We start from the raw sequence: 24,481 nt of genomic DNA, 5'->3' as shown, positions 1-24,481 counted from the left end.
GCTGTTTGACACTGACTAGGTACATCTGGCTATTTAATTTTAAAGTAAAACTAAAAATTGAGTTATTCAGTCGGACTAGCCACATGTCAAGCACTCAACAGTCACCTGTGGCTGAAAAGAGTCCCGTCATCACAGAATGTTCCCCTGGATATGCTGCTCTGTAACTTTTCCCTTTAAGGTCTGAGAAACCTGCTCATGACTTCAAATATAAACTGTGCCGATGACTTCCAAATCTTTCTCTAGTCTTTTTCCATTAACCTAATGGAATATCTTCAGTAACCTTCTTGATATTTCAACAATGTCAGTTGAAGAGATGGAGGTGGTGGTTGGAAATAATTATAACAGTCAAGAAAATCAATAAGATATAATGTAATCAAGAATGGAATCGATTTTCAGGGTAAGGTTAAGATTGAGTTTGAGATATCTGAAATAGGTACTGCAAAAATAGTAGTAGAGACTAAACACAATGCCCCCTTCACCCTACTCTCCCATCCTAAAAGAATTTAAAACCACTCTGCAGAGTTCTTAAAAAGATATCTTTCTGGCCGGGTGCGGTGGCTCACACCTGTAATCCCAGCACTTTGGCAGGCCAAGGCAGGCGGATCACGAGGTCAGGAATGGAGACCATCCTGGCTAACACGGTGAAACCCTGTCTCTACTAAAAATACAAAAAATTAGCCAGGCATGGTGGCGGGCACCTGTATTCCCAGCTACTCGGAAGGCTGAGGCAGGAGAATGGCGTGAACCTGGGAGGCAGAGCTTGCAGTGAACGAGAGGGTGCCACTGCACTCCAGCCTGGGCGACAGAGCGAGACTCCATCTCAAAAAAAAAAAAAAAAAAAAAAAAAGACATCTTTCCAATCATACCTAAAGATATTATTCATCACCAGTAATTCACCTCTGATGTGGAAAATATGTTAAAATCATAGCTTATAATTACTTAAATTATAATTTAGCCTGTTTCAAAGTTTATTTTGTCAATTAAAGCTCTAATTCTTTCAAGATAAGAGCTTAAAAAACAGAACATGCTGGGCATGGTGTCTCACGCCTGTAATCCCAGCACTTTGGGAGGCCGAGATGGGTAGATCACCTGAGGTCAGGAGTTCGAGACCAGCCTGGCCAACATTACAAAACCCCATCTCTACTAAAAATACAAAAATTAGCCAGGCGTGGTGGTTGGTGCCTGTAATCCCAGCTACTCGAGAGGCTGAGGAAGAGAGAATCGCTTGAACTTGGGAGGCAGAGGTTGCAGTGAGCCAAAATCATCCCATTGCACTCCAGCCTGGGCAACAGAGCGAGACTTTGTCTCAAAACAAAACAAAACAAACACAACAATGTACTGAAGCCAGATTTACAACCACTCTTACCTCAGATTTCTATTAATTACTTTAAAGCTCTTAGCTTTCTTTACACTGTACTATCATAAAAAAGACATAATACAGTTATTACTTAACTAGCCACAAATACATTTTCTGCTTTATAGAGCTACCTAATATGTTGTTGGTGTTACTTTCAAAGAAAACTTATTTTTTAAAATGCAAAGCTCCACTTTCTGACCATCTAAATAAAATCACACGCAAAAAGACCATGCCTCCAAAAATTCATGCAGAAAGCTTCAGAAAACAATGAAAATGAAAGGCATTTCCAAAATAATGTATAGTATATTTATTAATTTAATAAACATTAATTACCACTATACACTTCTGAAATGAGGTGGATGGTAAATCAAATAAACATAAAGCAATATTTATTAAGTACCTACAGTGTGCTAGGCTTTGGCTACATAGACAAAAACAAAAACAGGCATGGTCCTTGCCCTCATGGAGCTCACAGTCTAGCTAAAGCAGACAAACAAGTCACAAACACAATGGCAAAGCACCAGGGAAGCATTATGGAGGAAAGGATTGGTTCTGCCTGGAGTATGCAGGGAAGGCTTCCCAGAGATGGAGACAACGGAGCTGGGTCTTGGACGAGTAGGAGTTCACCAGATGAAGGGGAAAGGGGTAAGCACATTCCAAGCAGAGCAAACAGCGCATGAGCAAGCAGTCTTGAAAGCGCATGCCATGGTGCAGGACGATGAGCGTTCCAGCGCAGCTAGAGCAGAAAGGTGCACACAAACTGAAGAGATGAATTAGTGTTTGGTTTTTGATGAAACGTAAGTGTCAGAAAAATAAATCTGCACATTACACTTAACGTAACTAAACTGTGGTTCTGGTACAGAACGGTAATCTGAAAGTACCCTTCATTTCATAAATACTGAAGCCCCTTTTATAGGTACCCAGCACTGTGTTTTAAGATGGCAATTTTAGAAACATAAACCTGAATTTTTCTCTGTACATTTAAGAAGCAAAGTAACCCCAGAATAAAGGTTTCCTGAAGCTGAAATCACAGTGATTTATACACACACAAGATCCTAACTTTTGCTAACTTGAGCTCCCCGTCTACTGCTATTCTTACCTTTCTTAACATCTTCATAATGACCAACTCAAATCCACCCCATAGTTAAGGAATACAGAGGCAATTTAGCCTTCTTTTCCACTCTGCCTCTCTAAACAAAGGACCTGCCAATGTCCCTATGAAAACCAATGCAAGGTATTATGCTATGAAGAAACAATGCATTTTGACCTCTGTATCAATTATTAGAAATTATATTACTGTAAACTGCACAAATTTAAGCTGAATTCCGAATGAAGACAGGTATGAAGCAGAGACCCCATGCCCCTCAGAAAATGTAAAATGACAAGAGGGAAGAGAGCTTGGGTCAGAAAGTTTCCAACGCTGGCCACGAGGCAACACTGTTCACTGAGGTGGCTTGGTGCTTAGGAAAGGGGGTGGCTTATGGAAAGAGCAGTGTGGAAAGCAAAGGAATTAACATGGGTCAAATTTACTTTGCTAGATGTTCTAAAAAATTCCCATTTACTCCTCACAACAATGCGAAGGGAAAATTTTCTTTCTTTAATTTTACAAATGAGAAACCGAAGGCCCTTGGAGTCTAAGAAAGTTTCTCATGACTGCATCAGCTAGTAAGTAGCAGAGCCAGTTCACCAAGTCATGCCTTCCCAGGTCCAAAGCCCTTCTTACTCCGCTACGCTGCCAATGGGTTCCTAAAATGAGCCCACTGGGACTTACGGGATTACATGAGTCCCATTAGTCCCACACATCAGTCACATCTTAAGAAAGAGAGCCCCTACTTCTCCCTCCACTATTTTCACTGTCACTGTGAAGACAATGGTGGTAGCAATACACATACACACAGATCCCTGAAGTTTAGAGGAAGAAAAACTAAGAAAAAATAATCACATAGGTTTAGTTGTCCTCAGGGAAAAAGCAGCTTTCTTTGTAAAGATATTGGATTCTTTAACACAATTAAATTAGTACAGGCTTAAGTATACCTCATCTGAAATGCCTGTGACCAGAAGAGTTTCAGATTTCAGATATTTTCAGATTTGGAATGTTCAAACTGTATCGTAATTCAAATGAGATTTGCTTCAATTGCTATACAATAAACTATCAACCAAACAGCTCAATAAAGCTAAGGGCTAACGGAAAAATATCCAAACATAGTATTAGAATATTATTCCAAAAACTCATTATCTTCAACATCATCAAAAGTCAAAAAAAAACCAAAAACAAAACACTGCCCTTTCTCAAAACCTGAACCTGAAAATCAATACGTAATTATAAACTATGAGATAAAGATACCTGCCACATTAAAATGTTGCCACTTTTTGGACAACAGGAACGATTTTGAGGGAAAAAGAAAAAAAGCAGACAATTAACACTAAAGAAACCTTTTGTAAACAGCCCCAGTGGGTCAGAAAGTGTGACGTTCACTGACCTAGAGAGATACTGAAATGCTATTTTCTACTGTGCACAATTTACTTAAGCTCTCTCTTGCTGGGACAGGGTGGGCAGGGTACGGGGACATGCATGGGACATTTGGACAACCAAAATTCCAGTGACTATGATGTGAGATACTTTTTGGACAGCTTTTGAAGTAGCATATACATGCGATAAGTAAATTAACCAACCTTATTTTGATTGAGAGGATCGTTTCGCAGTCTCTGTTTGTTCTTCTGTAATTTACTAGGCATCATCTTTCCAGTTCTGAAGTCAAAACTGCTGAGATCAACAGTATTTCCCAGGTACCTTGCCAACTGAGGCTTGCTTCTGAACTTCTTACCACTTGGACTAAAAGAAAGATAAGGTTAATTGAATAAAAGGCAACAATATTTACTGTAGGTCTCTACATAAGCCTTTTCTTCATGTCTTCCTCTACCCTCAATTGATACCCCATTCTATTGTACATATTTTTAAAGAAATGTTAAAGTTCTGCTAGGCATGGTGGTTCATGCCTGTAATCCCAGCACTTTGGGAGGCAGAGGCGGGTGGATCACCTGAAGTCAGGAGTTCAAGACCAGTCTGGCCAACATGGTGAAACCCCGTCTCTGCTAAAAAAAAAAAAAAAATACAAAAAATTAGCCAGGCATGGTGGTGGGCGCCTGTAATCCCAGCTATTCGGGAAGCTGATGCAGGAGAATCGCTTGAACCCAGGAGGCAGAGGTTGCAGTGAGCCAAAATCGCGCCACTGTACTCTAGCCTAGACAACCAGAGCAAAACTCTGTCTCAAAAAAAAAAAAAAGAAAAAAAAGTTAAAGTTTTACAGGGAACTCCGTAACTTCCCTGTAAGAAGAGAGCACGTGTCACCTAATATAACGCTCCCCTAGGTAGTTCACTAGAACACATAACATGTTGCCACAGCCTATCCCACAGGTCACTCAGCAACTACTGTGAGAACCTAAATCCAAACTTCATGCACAGCATAACAGGTATACTAAAAATGTCTTCAATCTCACAAACTTCCTTTCCAAATTGATTTTGAAATGCTTTTTTTCCCTGCAAGTATTACATATACAACTATGCCAGCAATAATCAGAAAAAAACTTGATAACAAATTAATCTGAAGTCAGCAACCCTTGTTTAAAACACACACACAGAGACACACACACACACACAAATATGTGGAATCTATATCATATTTGGGCTCATAACACTCACAATAAAAAAATTCTTAAATCTTGACAATATTTAAATGCTAATACTACTGAAATGAGAAAACTAGAGCAAATATTTGTGAACGTGCTTGTACCATGCTGACATGAGTTTTGTTAGCCAAACTCCTCCCTTAGGGAAGCACATGAAGAATAATTTACTTCTGGTAAGTAATACCGCTAAAGCTGGAAAGTTACAAAAATGCCAGAATTATATGGAGGGAAAATGTCTTTCCCAAAAACATTTTTTCCTGTGTGGCATTAATCTGTAAGAAATTTTTTTATAGGAATAATGCCCCAAAGTCTCACCTAATAAATTTTCTGAATAAAATAAATGTGCTAGAACAAAGTCAGCGTGGTATGTCACAAGAAAATTGTGAGAATTCTAGAATACTTCTCAAAGAAGTCAATGTGTCACATTTAGAACTTAACCTTGCACCAAGTGACCACAATAAAAGAAAAATAACTCATAAGAAGATAAAAGGAAAAAGGCTGAGAGATCAAGCAATAAATATTCTCTTGGAACAAGAAAACTTCTCTCTGGGTCAAATCCACAGCAATACACCCCTGACTTGTCACAAACTCTTTGGTAGTCTGTCCCAACACACTTCAAGACAACTGAAGATCCTATCGACATTCTTTTTCCACAACCACATGACTTAAGTACTCCTGAAACACAATTCAAGGTATAGAGTTCAGCAGGCAGATGAAGATAACAACCAGTAACAACAAGAACAATACAAGAAAGCACCAGAGGAGAGAGTACGGGATCCCACACAAGCAAAGCTCAACTCCAACTCTAACCTGGATTTCCAGAATACTCAGTATCACAAAATAAAACAGCAAGTCACTCGCAATATTGTCCAAAACTTGAATCATCTCTGCCCACCACACAACACAGTTCCACCCCCAAAACCTGATCTTCTATACTCCACACCTGTGTCAGCAGCACTGCTGTCCACTTAGCACTTCATTCTCCAAGCTAGAAGGCCACATTACAATCCTTCAGCACCCCCATGTCTCAGTCACACATCCAGTACCAAGTTCTAAACGTTCAGGTTCCTCAATGTTGACAAAAAAGCTTCAACTCCTTAATAAGCCATCAAAAGCTTTACGTCTGTTATATTTTCTTTCCAGACTTTTTTCCCACCAGCCTTGGTGGCCTACATTCCAAACTCTAAATCACCAAAATATGCCATATACCTTTGAATCTTCCAGTCATGTCTTTGCAGATGGAAGGATGAGCACAGAAACATCCTGCCTATCAAAAGGCTATTAAATCCTCCAAGCCCGGCTAAAATGTGCTCCACTTCCACTAGGAAGTCTTCTGAGATTCTCCAATTCAAGTCAGAAATAATCTACTACCACCCGAAATTCTATTTTCATTACAATAATTCCTATATATTTCCTTGCTGAGTCAAACAACAATGTCACTTTTAAACTTCAAACACCATTAAAGGCTAGCACTGAACAAGGTAACTTTCTGAGAGCAAAAAACCTTATCAGTTCAATACTAAACGATGTGGTTTTTGCAGACACAATGAGATAAATACTATCGCTTATTTAAGTTATATGGCATACAATTTTTAAAACTAAGCTAGAAAACATTTTCATTAATGTGTTTTACCACATAAGAAATAAAGTATTATACTTTGTCATTATACTAATGACCTAAATTAATATGAAACATTAGTAAAGATTACTCTGCTATTATGTCACTTATAAAAAGCTGCAATAGCTGGACATGGTGGCTCACGCCTGTAATCCCAGCACTCTGGGAGGCCAAGGCAGGCGGATCACGAGGTCAGGAGATCGAGATCATCCTGGCTAACATGGTGAAACCCTGTCTCTACTAAAAATACAAAAAAATTAGCAGGGCGTGGTGGCAGGCGCCTGTGATCCCAGCTACTCAGGAGGCTGAAGCAGGAAAATAGCGTAAACCCGCAAGGCGGGGCTTGTAGTGAGCCAAGATCGCGCCACTGCACTCCAGCCTGGGCGACAGAGCGAGACTCCATCTCAAAAAAAAAAAAAAGCTGCAATAGCCATATGGTCCTTATTATCAGATACTCAAGTTATTGGTAAACAAGATTCTGATAAACTAGTTAACATACCACAAAAAATGAATAAACAAAATCTCTCCACAAAATAAAATGACAATTCCGTGGCCAGGCACGGTGGCTCATGCTTGTAATCCCAGCACTTTGGGAGGCCGAGGTGGGCAGATCACCTGAGTTCGGGAGTTTGAGACCAGCCTGATCAACATGGAGAAAACCTATCTCTACTAAAAATAGAAAATTAGCTAGGTGTGGTGGCGCATGCCTGTAACCCCAGCTACTCAGGAGGCTGAGGCAGGAGAATCGCTTGAACCCAGGAGGCAGAGGTTGCGGTGAGCCGAGATCGTGCCACTGCACTCCAGCCTAGGCAACGAGCAAAACTCTGTCTCAATAAAATAAAATAAAATAAAATAAAATGACAATTCTCAGTTATCCCTCAGATAGTGCAATAAAAAACAGTTCAAGAGTAGAACCCATATTTCAACAGATTCATTTTCCACAAGATGAAATGTTCAGGCAGTAACTCTTACCAAAAAGATAAGCACACTGCTCTTAGCATATGGCTTAGCGAACAAATAGCAAGCTATTTATGAGGGAATCAATTGACAAACTTCACAAATTAAACCTGCAATAAGTAGTTCCTCATTTAACAGTTGAAATGTCAGTTATCCACTGCAGCTGAAAACATAATAGAGCCTCAGTACGATGTTCCTCTACAGAACAAAACTCATTAGCGATCAGTTCATTTTAGATACCTCTCTCCCAAATCAAGATAATTTGAACTCAATTAAAAGGCTATACTCACGAAATGTGATCGCTTATGTTTATCATCTAGATTAGCAGTTTATTAGCAGTTTAACGCGGCTTCATATTATTTCTATGTTTATTGATTTTAAAAATGAAAATGGGGGGCCAGGCACAGTGGCTCACACCTGTAATCCCAGCACTTTGGGAGGCTAAGGAGGGCAGACTGCCTGAGCTCAGGAGTTTGAGACCAGCCTGGGCCAACACGGTGAAACTCCGTCTCTACTAAAATACAAAAAATTTGCCCAGTGTGGCAGCGTGCACCTGTAATCCCAGCTACTTGGGAGGCTGAGGCAGTAGAATCGCTTGAACCTGGGAGGTGGAGGTTGCAGTGAGCTGAGACTGTGCTACTGCACTCCAGCCTGGGCAATAGAGTGAGACTCCATCTCAAAAAAAAAAAAAAAAAAAGAAATGGAAGGTATTTATTATAAACAAAAAGGCTAGACATCCTCTACTAATAAACTAAATTAGCAATGAAGGAAAAAAGGTAGAAGTTTTAACTATTAGCATATTCAAAAGAAAGCTGGAATATTCGCTAGTAACCAGCAAATTCTTATTCATAATGAATCACCATTTCCTGTCTTACAGATGGAATTCTATGAAACATCTGTATTGGATAGCTACAAGTATCTGTCATACATACTGCTGCCTTCAGAAAACAGTACTACAAGCCATTTTCTTCTCCGTAACTGCTACAGTCTGTGTGTGGTGCTTTAAGGGAAGTCAACCCGGCTGCCCCAGGGGATTTTAGGCCAGAGACCTTACTCTTCAGGAGTTGAAAGCAAACATGGAGGACGGCAAGGCCCAAGGGAATGGTTAAGTAGGAATTCTGCCCATGAGATGAGATACACACCATCTATACAGGGGCAAACTGACCTTGGGAGAGGCAAACTAAGGAAATAAATGCTAGATGAACAAAAAGACTGTCACCTAAGTTCTACTCTTACCCAAAGTGATTAAATTTAATCACCTATCTACCTTCAATAATGGCTGCTGTAGGCCCTGATCTCAGAAACACCAAGACTGAAAGTGACTAAGCTTTTATTTTAAAAGCATCAATTCGTAACTTAGGGAAGTTCAAAACCTGTTTAACTCTAGATGACTGAGTAAAGGATATTAGTCATTTTCAGTTTTCTCTGCCCATTATGATTACTTCTAATCCCAGTAATGAAATACTATTTCACTTTCAACCACAAAAAAAAATTCCCTATCAACTGCCCCCTAGATATACCATTCCTGAACCAACTGTGATCACACCTTTAACTTCTTCTACCTACTATTTAAATAAACTCTGAAGAAAGCCCTGAAGAAACATACTAATTGAAAATCAAAACATGAATTGTATCTTTCCCGTTCACATAAGAACATTTCATCACTTAAAAATAAAAATAACAAAAATAAACGTCATCACTTAAACTATGTCTTGACCTCTTTTCATTTCAATTAAACTGTTTAAAGCAATTTTTAAGCCTGACTCCATCTTAGCAGTTTTAATGTTTCTATTAGAAGTTTCTATTATCAAGAAGAAAGGAATTTTATGTGGCAACTGATTTTCAAATCTTAAAAAAAAAAAAAAAAAAAGTAATTGAAACCAGAAATACTCCAATTACGCTCACTTTAATTTAGTGGTATTCACAATTTGTTGCACTATGAACTTACTTGTAATTACCATTACCTGAGTTAGACAACTATAATATGCCCTCTCAGTCTATGACATAAAATTATATCTCCAGAAGACCTGCTGCTTGCATGTGAAACTCTACTCTGAAACTACTACTCTAATATAGAAGATACTTTTTCTTGTTTCTTTGATAACATGGATAATCATAATGTTCAGTCAAACCATTATGAGGAGACCAGAGGTTTAAATAAACACAAGTCTATTTTCAAATCAATTTCTAACACGATGGGGGTAGCAGCCACCAGATTGGAATAAGATGAAATGGACTGTGAGTGACAAGGGGTGTCACAGATGGCAGATGGCTAGCTAGACAGCTAAACAGCATGTTCAGAGGCACATCACTTCCCATCAGTATCAGAAAATACTTTATGGGGAATAAAAAAAATCTCCATACTAAAAATTCTATAAGCTACAGCACTGGAAATGTTGAGACTAAAAGAAACATCAACTTTCTTTTTTTTTAAATTTCTTTAAATGTTAACGCTTACTTCTTACTTACAAGACTAAGTATTCAAAGAAACATTTCCCTAACTTTAAATAACAATTTTCTTGAGAAATCAAATTTCATCTGAGACTAAAAACATGAAATTAGAGTTAGTGTTTTGTACTTAGATACAAAACAATCAGAAACTCGCTAAAGTGAAAGAATGTCCACTGCTACACACACACACACACACACACACACCCCCAAGAGAAAAGCCTACCTAAGTCAGCTCCCCAAACCTCCTTAACTCCTTTCCCCTTAATCTTTAAATGTAGGGCTTTCCTACAATGCACCATCCTCAGCACTCTTCTACAGCTTGTCCCTGATAGATTTTATCTACTCTTATTTTATTCATATCTCCCATGTCTGATCACTTTCTAAGTGATCACCTTTAAACCCAGCCTTCCTTTCCATTGCCACTGCCCAAATCGTCTGCATCACCTCAGGTCTAAATCACCATGATAAGCTAATTTTGCTAGTCTCTTTGCATTCTACACTATCCACATGGCCCTTCCTAAAATTTACACCACTTTGACACAGCTCTGGCTTAACAGCTTTCAGTGGACTTTTACCCCATTAGCAAAAAAGAGAGCCAAACATCTTAGGCCTGCGTTTTAGATCCTTTTTCCTATGGCCTCATCGCTTTTTTAAAAAAATTTTTTTGAGATGGAGTCTCGCACTGTCGCCCAGGCTGGAGTGCAGAGGTGGGATCTCAGCTCACTGCAACCTCCGCCTCCTGGCTTCAAGCGATTCTCCTGCCTCAGCCTCCCAAGTAGCTGGGATTACAGGAGCCCGCCACCATGCCCAGCTAATTTTTTGTATTTTTAGTAGAGACGGGATTTCTCTATGTTGGTGCTATGGCCTCCTCTTAACCTTTCAACCCTACTTTCCACTCTTACCTAGTGACCTTTGCTCTAGCTATATTGGTTTAATCACTCTATTCTGAATAGTCTAAATGGCTTCCACAGTTTTTTGCAAGAACCATGTCTTTTACTTGGTCCATAATGCATGATGCTATGCCCAGTCTCCAAGAGCCCAGAAATACCAATCCACTTTATATACTACCTCTTCCATAAAGCCTTCACAGAACCCAGTAATAGGAATTTTCTTTCCTCCGAACCCATATAGTAATTATTGCCTACGTTAGGCAAATAGTCATGAACTGCCTGTTGGCCTCATTCTAGCTTTGAAACACAGAGTTCTGCATTGCTAGAAAATTTTCACAAGTTAAATCTTCTCAAATAGCATACTGAATACTTACTTATGAATGAACTTATTCGATGTCTGATTTGCTTCAAATAATGAAGGTTGGGTCAGGAGTAGTAAATTGGGATAGGGATGAAATAAGATTGACCATGTGTTGACAAACTGTTTAAGCTGGGTAGTTCCCACTACTTTTGTATGTATGTAAGAAAATTTCTCTATTTTGTTTAAACATTAAGTATGCTAGCTGAAGATTTGCCCCCAAAATAGGAAAGCTTTTAAAAAATCAAGACTCTGGGCAAGTAAATTTGAGCATTAAAGAATTTGCTGGTCAGGCAAAGTGGCTCACACCTATAATCCCAGTACTCTGGGAGGCCGAGGTGGGCAGATCACTTAAGCCAGGAGTTCAAGACAAGCCTGGGCAAAAAAGGCGAAACTCAGCCTCTACAAAAAACACTAAAATTAGCCAAGCATGGTGGCACGTGCCTGTAGTCCCAGCTACTCAGGAGGCTAAGGTGAAAGGATTGCTTGACCCTGGGAGGTCGACACTGCAGTGAGCAATGATCACAACACTGCACTCCAGCCTGGGCAACAAAGCAAGACCCTGTCTCAAAACAAAAATTTAAAAAAATTCCTTGGCAGTGGGGTTGAGTGGGAAGGATTACAGGGGGCGGCGGCAGGGGGTGGGGGTGGGGAGAATTATTTTTAAAGTATGAATAAGGAAAAAATTTACTACAGTAAATTACTATAGTTAATAGTATTATCTCTATTTCAGGGATCCCTAAGCCCTAGCCCTGGACACTGACCATGGTCCGTTAAGAACCAGGAGGCACAGCAGGAGACGAGCATTATAGCGTGAGCTCTGCCTCCTGTCAGATCAGTGGCAGCTTTAGATTCTCATAGGAGCATGAACCTATGGTGAACTGTGCATGTGAGGGATCTAGGTTGCATGGTCCTTATGAGAATCTAACTAATGCCTGATTATCAGAGGTGGATCAGTTACATCCCAAAACCATTCGGGATCCATGGAAAAACCATCTTCCATAAAACTGGTCCCTGGTGCCAAAAAAGGTGGGGACCACTGTTCGGTATCAGTTTGTTAAAAAATTAAAAACCAGGGTGTGCCACTAAAATGTGAAAAATGAGCCATATGTAGAATTCTACCTAGTCTCATCCTTAAGGCATTTGCTTTCTGAGAAAGGAAAAAAGAAAAACACTGGTTATTTTGGTTGAATTGGGGACTGGACACTACTACAACACTTTCAGAAATTAAGCATGTTTAGGAATTATTTCAAAATATAACTGGGGAGAATGGGGTGAATACAGATAAAACAAGACTGGCCAGGAGTTGGTAACTGTTAAAACTGGATGACTATATAGGGATTAATTATACTTTTCCATCTATTTTTGCCTATGTCTGAACTTTTCCATAATTAAAAGTGTGTGTATGTAGGTATATGTGTGTGTGTGTGTATACACATATATATCCTTATACATATATCTTACATATATACATACACACACATATTAGTATTTACTTAAACAAAAATGCCCAAAAACCAGACTGGAAGCTACTATGTCAAAATTAACAGTGGTTCTCTTTTCTCTTCTCTTCTTCTCCCTCTTTCTCTCTTTCTTTCTTTCAACAACAAACATTGCCTGATAAAATAGTAGTTCTCTTTGGGACTATAATAATGACTGTCCTTACTTCGCTATCCTCTTCTATATTTTCCCAACTTTCCCACTGAGCATGGGTTACTTTTATAACCCATACATATTATATATATATGTGTGTGTGTGTGTGTGTATATATATATATATATCTTTTTTTTTTTTGAGACAGGGTCTCATTCTGTCGCCCAGGCTGGAGTGCAGCGGAGCAACTGTGGTTAACTACAGCCTTGAACTCTTCCACTGAAGGAATCCTCCCACCTCAGCCTCCAGAGTAGCTGGGAGTATAGGCTCAGGCCAACATGCCCAGCTAATTTAAAAAAAAATTTTGTAGGGACAAGAGTCTCACTATGTTAGCCAGGCTGGTCTGAAACTCCTGTCCTCAAGCGATCCTCCTGCTGGGATTACCGGTATGTGCCACCATACCTGACCCATAGATAATATTTTTTTTAAACTCTGGGGAACCTTTATAACCTAAGGTCTGCCCTAATCACATTCAAAATACAACAAAAGACAGTAAACCTTCACATAAATACAAAGCATGCGCTTCTATTTCTGTTGTCTAATTAAAAGAAGAGAAAGGAGCTAACACTTTACTGATGCACTAACCACCTACACATGGCAAGCACATTTAATCATAAAAAAATTCCACGAGGTAGAATTCTTTTATTCATTTATTTATTTTATTTTATTTTATTTTATTTTTGAGACAGAGTCTAGCTCTGTCACCCAGGCTGGAGTGCAGTGGCGCAATCTCGGCTCACTGCAAGCTCCACCTCCCAGGTTCACACCATTCTCCTGCCTCAGCCTCCCAAGTAGCTGGGACTACAGGCGCCCACCACCATGCCCAGCTAATTTTTTGTAATTTTTAGTAGAGATGGGGTTTCACTGTGTTAGCCAGGATGGTCTCAATCTCCTGACCTCGTGATCCGCCCGCCTTGGCCTCCCAAAGTGCTGAGATTACAGGCATGAGCCACTGTGCCTGGCCTCCATGAGGTAGAATTCTTACACTAGATTTGGCTTACAAAAACGTATCCATCCAAGATTAACACAGTAAAGCAAGATACAAGCCCAAATCTTTTGACTCAAAAGTTCCCATTGTTTATTCTAAACCAGGACAACCGAAGTGTGGTCTGTGCGCACATGTACTGGTCCTCGAATACTTAAGTCCGCAAGTATAAGGAAAGCATTTGGAAACTGTTACGGTAACTTGACAGGGTAAGTTTATGTGACTCAGGAATCTGGTACTAAAAAGTTGCAACATGTTTTTTGTATATCCACTTTTACTTCATTTTTCTCTTCTTTTTTAATACAGACCACTCTACTTTCAAGATACTGTAACAAATGCTTCACGTTTATAGCAAAGGAAAAAATAAATTAGTTAAAATTAGATAGAAATATAGCCTTCCAAGATGATACAAAAGCAATTTCTGAAGATATGTTTTTTTCTTTTTTTTTTTTGAGATGGAGTCTCCCTCTGCTGCCAGGCTGGAGTGCAGTGGCACGATCTCAGCTAGCTGCAATCTCCAACTCCCTGGGTTCAAGCGATGCTCCTGCCTCAGCCTCCCAAGTAGCTCGGATTACACGTGCATGCCATCACGCCCAGCTAATTTTTGTATTTTTAGTAGAGAAGTGGTTTCACCATGTTGGTCAGGCTGGTCTCGATCTCCTGACCTTGTGATCTGTCTGCCTCGGCCTCCCAAAGTGCTGGGATTACAGGCGTGAGCCACTGTGCCCCGCCTTTTTCTTTTTTTTATTTACTTTTCTTTTTTATTTATTTTTATTTTTTTATTTTCTTGAGACGGAGTTTTGCTCTTGTTGCCCAGTTTGGAGTGCAATGGCAAGATCTCAGCTCACTGCAAACTCCACCTCCCAGGTTCAAGCGACTCTCCTGCCTCAGCCTCCTGAATAGCTGGGATTACAGGCACCAGCTACCACGCCCGGCTAATTTTTCTTGTATTTCTTAGTAGAGATGGAGTTTCACCATGTTGGTCAGGCTGGTCTCGAACTCCTGACCTCAGGTGATCCACCCACCTCAGCCTCCCAAAGTGCTGGAATTACAGGCATGAGCCACCATGCCCAGCCCTTGTAGATTTTTTTCAAGCAAAATATAAAAGAATTTTAATATTAAAAATGAAATCAAAAGTCCTATAAATCATTTTAGATGTAAAAGCCTATAGGTAATACATATATATCAACACTACACATATACAAGTTTGAGGAAAAAAATTACATTTACTTCAGCTACTCAATATTTGCATATCTGATTTAGTGCAAGGCAGGATGCTGGTAACTGCAGGGGACATAAAACAGCCCCTATAAGGGTAGGCAGGCCTATGTACACAGCCAGATTAACCGTAAGTTTTTTGATTAATAGAGAAATGTATTTACTATTTGCTTCATTTAACAAGGATTTATCAAAAATGTTCCATATTATACCTGGGACTGTGCTGGATACTGAAGATTCAAAAATGAATCAGAAGCAGCTCCTGACCTTGAGGAGGTTCAGAATCTCATGGGCAACAAAGACTTGCCAGCTATTTCTTAAAGCAAATGTGGTAAGAGTTAACAGAATTATACTCAAATGCCATAGGAGCTTCCCATTTCTGCTAGGGGACTCTAGGAAAGGCTTTTTAAAAGAGATGAATGCCTATTAAAAAGAATTTTAGCGACATTCATCCTTGCTTATCTATGCATTCTTCCACTGTAAAAATAACAAAGAAAAGAATACCAAGATACAGCATTTAACAAAAAATCTTCAAAAGGGGATGATGGGCCAGGCGCGGTGTCTCATGCCTGTAATCTCAGCATTCACACGCCTGTAATCTTAGCATTTTGGGAGGCCAAGGCAGGCGGATCACCTGAGTTCAGGACTTCAAGACCAGCCTGGCCAACATGGTGAAATCCCATCTACTAAAAAATATAAAATTAGCCAGGCATGATGGCATGTGCCTGTAATCCCAGCTATTTGGGAGGCTGAGGCAGGAGAATCACTTGAATCCAGGAGGCAGAGGGTGCAGTGAGTGGAGATCATACCACTGCACTCCAGTCTGGGCAACAAGAGCAAAACTCCATCTCAAAATAAAATAAAATAAAATAAAATAAAATAAAATAAAATAAAATAGGGGGATGATGTTCTTCCTCACATCTGTAAAACATTCAATTATTCCTAGAAGTCCTAAGTGTTCAATTTTAAAATCTAATTTTAAGTTTTAGTATTTATATTCACATGGAGTTTATGTACACCAAGTTCTCAAAATGAGTTTGAATTTGTATTATACTGAGAAAGAAGACAGGACAAAATCATGAAATCTGCAGATATTATTCAAACTTCATTCTATTCCATAATTTTATTCTCCTTCCTTGGGAAGTTTTAGTTTTTAGAAGTTCTGATAAAATTAAGTAAAACATCATATTACAAAATTTTCCCCATCATTTCTCACTGGAAATGGCAAAGAACAATGAAAGATCAATATGCAAAAGCTGTAAGAGGCATTAAGATTCCCAGCCAAACACTAAATCCAGGAAGAGTTTATCGTTTATTTCTAATTCATCATGCAAGTCTTGAGAAGATTTTAAACATGAGTGAAAGAGTTATGAACGTCTATGAGCCCCACTATAGAATCTAAAAAACAAAATCAAAAAAAGCATCACTTCCTTTAAAATTCCATTAAAATTAAATTATGAAAAAATGACTGTGTATCTCATTAATAACATTTTAAAAAGCAATGTGAAAAAAATCTACCAATTTCTGTTGGACAGTATTTTTAGAATGTATATGCATCAGTTCCTTTGAGCTATGTATTTCCTCTAATACAGGTATTGTGGGTGTTGGGGCAGGTGAGACTTTGCATGCCAGATTCTAAAAATCAGATGCAGGACAGACAGCAATGCTGCACCCTAACAAAAATTCCTTTGGCATCTCACAAAAAGATGTGATAGTACAGCTAAGGAAAATGTATCAGAGCATAATCTCCACCACACCTATGTCTTTCATTTCTGGATGCAGGCTTCAATCACACAACATCAAGAGAAAAGACTAAAAGCAAGACAAATTTTCTATTATGCAATTAAGCTCTTAATAAATAATGCATTTCTTTCCTTCCTCCAACTAGAGATTTTTAAAAAATTGATCTGTAGGGTGTATTTCAACTGTATCTCAAACCTCAATATCTGAGAAATAACAGGGTAATCCTAGGTTGAACATTTATCAAAGAGAGAATATTTTTGAACAAATTGATCACTTTTATTACCCAGAACAATACTGCTTTAATTATGCGGATTTATTACTTTTTTTTCCCCTCCAGGATTATATAAAGCTGGAGGGTTATCCTTTGGTACAATAGCTTCACTATCAAATAGGATTTAAAATTTACCCTTTGACATCTTCAGGATACAAGCATAATAGTAAATAATCACATTATTTTAATGGCACACTAAGCCCAATAAAGTAGATTAGACATGGGGTGTTGTAATATTTGAGAATACAAGTAGGGATCTCTATGCTGTGCAACAGAGCATGGTGGTTAGGAGTTCTGAGGTTAAACCACCTGCTTCAGGATTGTAACTTTGAACTTACCAGCTATACAACCCCAAGCACGCTACTTCCCTTTGCTAACTCCCCATCTGTAAAATGGAGATAATTGTACCTATGTTTCATAGGGTTATAAGAATCCAATATGATAGGCCGGGCACGGTGGCTCACGCCTGTAATCCTAGCACTTTGGGAGGCTGAGGCGGGCGGATCACAAGGTCAGGGGTTCAAGACCAGCCTGACCAACATGGTGAAACCTCGTCTCTACTAAAAATACCAAAATCAGCCGGGCGTGGTGGTGTGCACCTGTAATCCCAGCTACTCAGGAGGCTGAGATAGGAGAATCGCTTGAACCCAGGAGGCAGAGGTTGCAGTGAGCTGACATTGCGCCATTGCACTCCAGCCTAGGCAACAAAGTGAGACTTCGTCTCAAAAAAAAAAAAAAAAAAAAACCACAATATGACAATTCATGTAAAGCATTTAGCAAAATAATACTAACAGCTGCCAAAATTCTGAGAGCTGTAACACAAATACACATAGAATTAAGGCACAGAAGACCCTACACTACTTTACTCTATGTTATACAGTCGATGAAATTCAAATGCCAATTTCTCACTTGTGTCTGTGCACTATGAGCATCCTATTTTCCATTTTCACTGTATCTCTAATATTCAAAATCCCAGAGAAAGGCTTTCTGCAGTACCCTCACATTGATGATGAAAACTAGAAACTACAAAACATGTAGCCTTATTAATAAAATATCTCAACCAATTTTATCCCAACACACTACCACAGGAACAGAAATAAAGCAAAAACTACGAAGTCATTTTAAGGCTTGTTTTACAAAATGCTAGGTGGAATATCAATTGATAAATCCTTATTTAGCACCTGTGTGTTCAGCATTGTGTTGAGGGGAAAAACAGCTATGTGAGAAAGCCAGAAGTTCTAAGTAAATGAATATGAAAGTTATACAAGGGACACCAAGTTTAACTACATAGAAATAATGAGAAAGAGGACAATATCAGAAAAGGCTTTTTATTGAAAGCCAAGAAGACTAATTCAAATATGTAAGAACTGTGACAATGGTCACATTCCTTACCTGGGTCCACTCAGTCAGTTTTCTACAGAACCTACATGGAGGGTCCATTTGTTTTTTGTTTGTTTGTTTTTAAAGGCAAACCAAGATGAGGGGAGGACCATGGTTGAACCTCAGTGATTGAGAATTCATGCTCTTGAAGTATCATACTAGTCTTTAGCAACAAATGGTGCACGCGCACACACACACACACACATTTTTGAGACTGTGTTTCGCTCTGTTGCCCAGGCTGCAATGCAGTGGCGTGATCTCGGCTCCCTGCAAGCTCCACCTCCCAGGCAGCTGGGACAACACGCCTATCTCCTGCCTCAGACTCCCAAGCAGCTGAGACTACAGGCGTCCACCACCACGCCTGGCTATATTTTTTTTTGTATTTTTAGTAGAGACAGGGTTTCACCGTGTTAGCCAGAATGGTCTCGATCTCCTGACCTCGTGATCCACCTGCCTCAGCCTCCCAAAGTGCTGGGATTACAGGCATGAGCCACGGCGCCCAGCCTAGACTTGATTTTTTAAAAAGGGCAGGAGAGGGGTACTAAACAAAGACTATGTGAGGAAGAAAATATTTCAAAAATATCAATCAGCAAGTGTTATGCAAGCCACTAGAAATGACAGGAGTCAAGAAGACAAGTTAGAAAATTACTGTTCAAATAATGGTTTCAAATGATGGCAACAAACTTTTTCAGAAAATACACCAATGGATCCAGTCAAACGACATTCTCTTAAACAAACACACTGTATGATAATATATGAACCGCCACAACACTATCAGTAATCCTGACAGAAGCTATAATTACATTGCTTAACTGGCAACTAGGGGCACTCCTTCCTATTAGAACTTGGCAGTTTCAAAAAAGCAGCCAAAAAACATACTACCAAAATTTGAGGCTTTCTCGATGAGCTTAATTTCAGTCCAATTAATAAGTGCCTGCCACACCCTACATTAACAGGCACAGATTTGTTTAAATTAATCTCCCCAGGGGCAGGCTAATTCAGGGGTTAGTATTATTAGAATCTGTGTGAACAACTGGGTGCAGGTGTTCACATTACCAACAGGAGAATTAACTCTTAACCCACTTTTAGCAGATAGTGGGTGTTCGGTGAACTAATGGAATTTTTAAAGGGTGGAGTATACATGGGGACACTAATACGTAAAGCAGTGACACTGTAAGCTGAAAAATAATTTGTCTTTCTTTACAATAAGTGACCGCCATCATTCATCACAGAAAGCTACAGTCACAAGTCAAATTAACTACTGTATCACAATCATCATATTATGCTACATACATATACCTTACTGGCTCAGAATGTAACCTTTCAGAAGAAAAACAAGACTGGTTGTTAACAATCCTGCAAAGTAACTGAACCTCTGTAGACAGTAAATAAACAGCAGACAATGCTCCTTTAGGCCCTGAACGAAACAGGTTTGGCATAAATCTGTTCAATGTGTCCTTTCCATTTTACATAAACAAGTAAAAGGCAAATCATAGAGAGTAACTACCACTATACTGGCTTGCGACTTGCCTTAAGATGAATTTGTTTAGAAAGTTTGTTTTAAATTGATCATATCGGGGGAGGGGGGACTCAATGGCTCATGCCTGTAATCCCAGCACTTTGGGAGGCCCGGGTGGGCAGATCACAAGGTCAGGAGATCGAGACCATCCTGGCTAACACCGTGAAACCCCGTTTCTACTAAAAAATACAAAAAATAGCCGGGTGTGATGGCGGGCGCCCACCTACTCAGAAGGCTGAGGCAGGAGAATGGCAAACCTGGGAAGCAGAGCTTGTAGTGAGCTGAGATCACACTACTGCACTCTAGCCTGGGTGACAGAGCAAGACTACGTCTCAAATAAAAAAAAAAAAAAAAAACTTATTAAGTTTGTATTTAAAAATTTAATGGCCAGGCCTGGTGGCTCACGCCTGTAATCCCAGCACTTTGGGAGGCCGAGGTGGGTGGATCACAAAGTCAGGAGTTCAACACCAGCCTGACCAATACTGAGAAACCCCGTCTCTACTAAAAATACAAAAATTAGCCGGGCATGGTGGCAGGCACCTGTAGTTCCAGCTACTTGGGAGGCTGACACAGAAGAATCACTTGAACCCGAGAGGTGGAGGTTGCAATGAACCAAGATCGCGCCACTGCACTCCAGCCTGGGCGACAGAGCGAGACTCCATCTCAAAAAAAAATAAAATAAATTTAACATCAGAAAATTTACAACACATTCAAGAAAATGTTAAGTGGCCACAAATCCAAATGAGTACAACAACAATCTTGACTTCTTGAAATAACTTTTCCAACTACAAGAAAAACCAACAAACAAAAAGCTTTGCAATACCCAAAGTTAGTCTGAACAAATACATCATCCCAAAACCAAACAAACCATATCCCAGGAGAACTACCATAAGGAGTAAAATTCAAAGTTTAAGATGTTCTACTGCGAACAAACTAGTCATCTATTCCTCAAGGAGTTCAATCACAGACACAGAATAATTTTGTCAAATATAATTGCCTATAAGACATCAGCACATAGTTCACAGAAGGTTATGAAGACTGCCTGCTTACAAAGAAAACAGAATGCTCTGTTAATGAAAGAATACTAGAAAATGGACAATTATGAACAGCACTAAATGAAACTAATGAACTTGAGAGGACTAATCTTTTTTTAACCACAATAACTTTTTTTTTAATCAGAAGAAATTGTCCCATTGAATGACAGCTGCCACTGGCACAGTCCCAGGACAAGGATGCCATCAAAGGTTTTCTCTTAGCACCAGCTACCAAATCCTGGCCCCACACCCTGAGGGAGGACCTGTGAAAGTGCTCACAATAACTTTCTTATCATTAAATCAAATATTTAATTACGAGGAAATACAAACCAAGACTATCACACTTTTTCTTTTTTCTTTTTTTTCTTTAAAGAGATGGGGTTTCACTCTATCGCCCAGGCACAATCATAGGTTACTGCAGCCTCGAACTCGGGGACTCAAGATATTCTCTAGCCCCAGTCCCGTGAGTAACTGGGACCACAGGCGAATATCACCTTCATATATTTAAAATAAGTCCTCCATTTTATCATATGAGGTTTCAAGATGAGGGTCCAGATCAAGTGGAAAACTAAGTTCTAATGAAACATCACTCTTATTTTGTTTTTTAGCTGAGGTGAAGTGAACTCACTACAACTACTCATCCATATATAGCAACCACCAGGAATGTGTTCGTATTTACGTGCTGCACAAGCAGTAATCACATTCTTGTGTGCACATACGTGTGTATACATGTGTATGTACATTTCTTTAACCTTTTCAATCTAGTTAAAAGTATTTTCAGTTCATAAGCATGGTATGTGTACAGACACATTTTCCCAGAACTTCTTGTAGAGGACAGGAAATCCTTCATTAACATTATTACAATAGCTAAATGACAATTGTCTCCAATAGCCATATACATATACATACCCTGAAAAATGCTTCAATCACTCCACAAACACGAATCTCCAAACTACTGAATACAAGTTTATATTATCTTCTATCAATAGGATGGCTTATTAAAAAATTTAGTAAATGTGTATTAAGTCCACGGATGTCAACTGCCATAGGCACTTTCTTGAGCTTACTGGGTCACACAAACTAAAGACATGAGTGGCATGACCACGGCAGTGCAAGATCACATTAAGGTGAAAAACCTTGAATCATTTAAAACAGGATGTCTCAACCTCAGTACAGGTGACATTTTGGGCCAGATCATTTTTTGTTGTGGGAGCTTCTTCGTATTATCGAATATGTAGCAGCATCTCTGGCCTCTACCCACTAGATGCCAGTATCACACCCTCCCCAGGTGTGAGAACCGAAAATGTCTCCAGATAGTGACAAATGTTCCCTGGGGAGGAAATTTCAGTCTAGGAATCTAAAAACTTAGTACAGTGTGTCAGTTTCAAAAGAGTATATTCTGCAAAACCAAGGAAGTTCCAAAACAACTTCAGGCATTCCAAATAGCTGCTTTATGCAAAACTTTCTTGGATGAAGTAAATGAAACCGTGTTACTGGAGATAGCTAATTCTTCCACATGTGCATGATTAAACACTTGTGATGATGAATCTGGGACAGGCTGGGACAGGAGCCAACAGTGACTGGGTTTTATAGTTTCGATGAATTACACCTCCTTTTAACCCTTCAGTGGACTAACCATCCTGCCAGGGTAACCCTCTATTCGCCAACCATATTCCCTGACGTCTTCCACATAAGATTCACTCTTGCGGGCCCTCACCTTTTGACACTGCCTCCCACCGCACTGGGGTCAACTCTCACCCAAGAGTTCCGCCACCAAACCAGCTTGTCCTTGCCACATGCCCCCAGGGCCCCAGCTCTCATCCTGGCATACCCTGTCCAGGCCCGCTCTTGACCCCTGACCCCCTCCCCCCAGGGAGGTACCTGAAGTAGTAGACATCGCTCTTGCCAGCACTTAGCCCTGATTTTCGGATCACTTCCTCCTTCTTCCATCCGGGGGGGAGGGCAGGGCAGTCCATCCTCTTCCCGCTCTCCGTGGCCCGGGATCCCCTGGGCCCCGGCCCCGCGCTCCCCGACGGGAAAGGGACCGGCTCCCGCCGGGGGGCGCCGCCGCCACCGCTGCCGCCGCCGCCGCCGCAGCCGCCGCCGTCGCCGCCAAGGCCGCTGCCGCCACTCGGGGGACGGCCGCGGCCCCGGCCCCGGCCCCGTCCCCGTCCCCGGCCACGGCCCCGGCCCCGGCCACGGCCACAGACGCCGCCGCCCCGGCCCGCCTGCTTCCACCGCCCCCGGCCACGGCCGCCGCCCCGAGCGCCTTCCCTGCGCACGCCGCTCACCGGGGACGGGGCGAGCGCGCTGCCCTGGCCCCCCTGCTCTATGGCGGAGTCGCCGCCAGCGCCGCTGCCGCCCGCCGCGCTCTCCCCCTCCTCCTGCTCCGGGCAGCAGCGGCCTCCCCCCGGGTGCGCGCGCATCCAGCCCCCTCCCCAGCCGGCGCTGCGCTTCTTCCGTAACCGAGCCCTTGGAATCCCGGAGACCCGCCCCGCCCGCAGCGCGGCGCGCGGGGGACGCGCGCAAGCATCATAGAGCGGGCGCGCACAGAGCGGCCCTTCTGCCCGGGGCGTGGCCCCGGCCACCGCCTCTTAGGTCCTCCAAGCGCTCTGGGCGGCCATCTTGTCTCCGCCTCCTCGGGGCCACGCCCTCTGCCGCGCTTTTCCGGCCCGGGCCCCGACTGGGCGCGCGGATCCGGGAAGGTTGATCAGGCTAGTCACCAGCTGGAGGTGTCATAGTGACTGTGGTCAGTTTGTTTCATACGGGGTAATCTCCACCATTATGTGATTTTACCTATGTTTGCTTCCCAATTAATGAATAACAAGCAAAATAGATCTTATATACTCACTAACTCGGCTATTCATTTAAGGGGATCATAGCCCCTTTTCCCGCCTCTCTGCACAAAGCTTGCAGGGGAGCTTATACTGAAGGAATGAAGCAAAGTGTCCCATTCGCGGAATACCAATGCACCTCCTGAGCCTGGCTTCAGAGCCATTGACAGATTCTCCTGGAACTTTGTAAGGATGTAGGAAGAGAAATGATGACTTGGAATATGCCCATAAGTCAGATGTGGCTTACCTCTATATTCTTCTTAGAGTGACCAGAATCCCTAAATCCATCTAGAAATTTCCAGATGTCTTTGTCTAATACAAAAATCAATGGTCTTTTATTTGGTAAATATTCCCTTATGTTGAATGTCCAGCCTAACCTACTGTCACAAGCCTTTAGGAAACTGTGTGGGATTCTTTTCGGTCAGCCAACTCATCATCCAAGAATGATTTTAAAGCATAATGACAAATCGATTAAGGAAACTGATTTGAATTTTAGAAATGCATATTTTCTATAAGTTGTTGAACA

The 24,481-nt window shown here is 40.9% G+C and overlaps 1 protein-coding gene and 1 non-coding gene across 3 annotated transcripts in view; both read right to left on the bottom strand.

Annotated features, from left to right (window-relative positions):
- The window catches only part of MBD2 (methyl-CpG binding domain protein 2), a 70,362-nt gene extending 46,631 nt beyond the window's left edge, over nucleotides 1–23,731 (bottom strand). Inside the window, exons 1-2 of one of the 2 annotated variants that reach the window (XM_073006285.1) lie at nucleotides 23,003–23,731; nucleotides 4,031–4,190 (exon numbers count right to left, since the gene is read on the bottom strand). In XM_073006285.1, coding sequence (XP_072862386.1) covers nucleotides 4,031–4,190; nucleotides 23,003–23,547 — 705 coding nt within the window. In that variant the 5' untranslated portion in view covers nucleotides 23,548–23,731. The remainder of the gene's footprint in view (nucleotides 1–4,030; nucleotides 4,191–23,002) is intronic. The other variant, XM_007973967.3, reaches the window with a different exon arrangement.
- Nucleotides 21,271–21,399, bottom strand: LOC119618683 (small nucleolar RNA SNORA30/SNORA37 family). Its single transcript, XR_005235053.1, has one exon. It is a non-coding gene; the product is annotated as a small nucleolar RNA SNORA30/SNORA37 family (small nucleolar RNA).
- Nucleotides 23,732–24,481: the final 750 nt, after the last annotated feature.

This window comes from Chlorocebus sabaeus, chromosome 18, assembly GCF_047675955.1.
Source record: "Chlorocebus sabaeus isolate Y175 chromosome 18, mChlSab1.0.hap1, whole genome shotgun sequence".
Taxonomy (NCBI): domain Eukaryota; kingdom Metazoa; phylum Chordata; class Mammalia; order Primates; family Cercopithecidae; genus Chlorocebus; species Chlorocebus sabaeus.
This window is presented reverse-complemented; position numbering and strand designations above follow the sequence as displayed.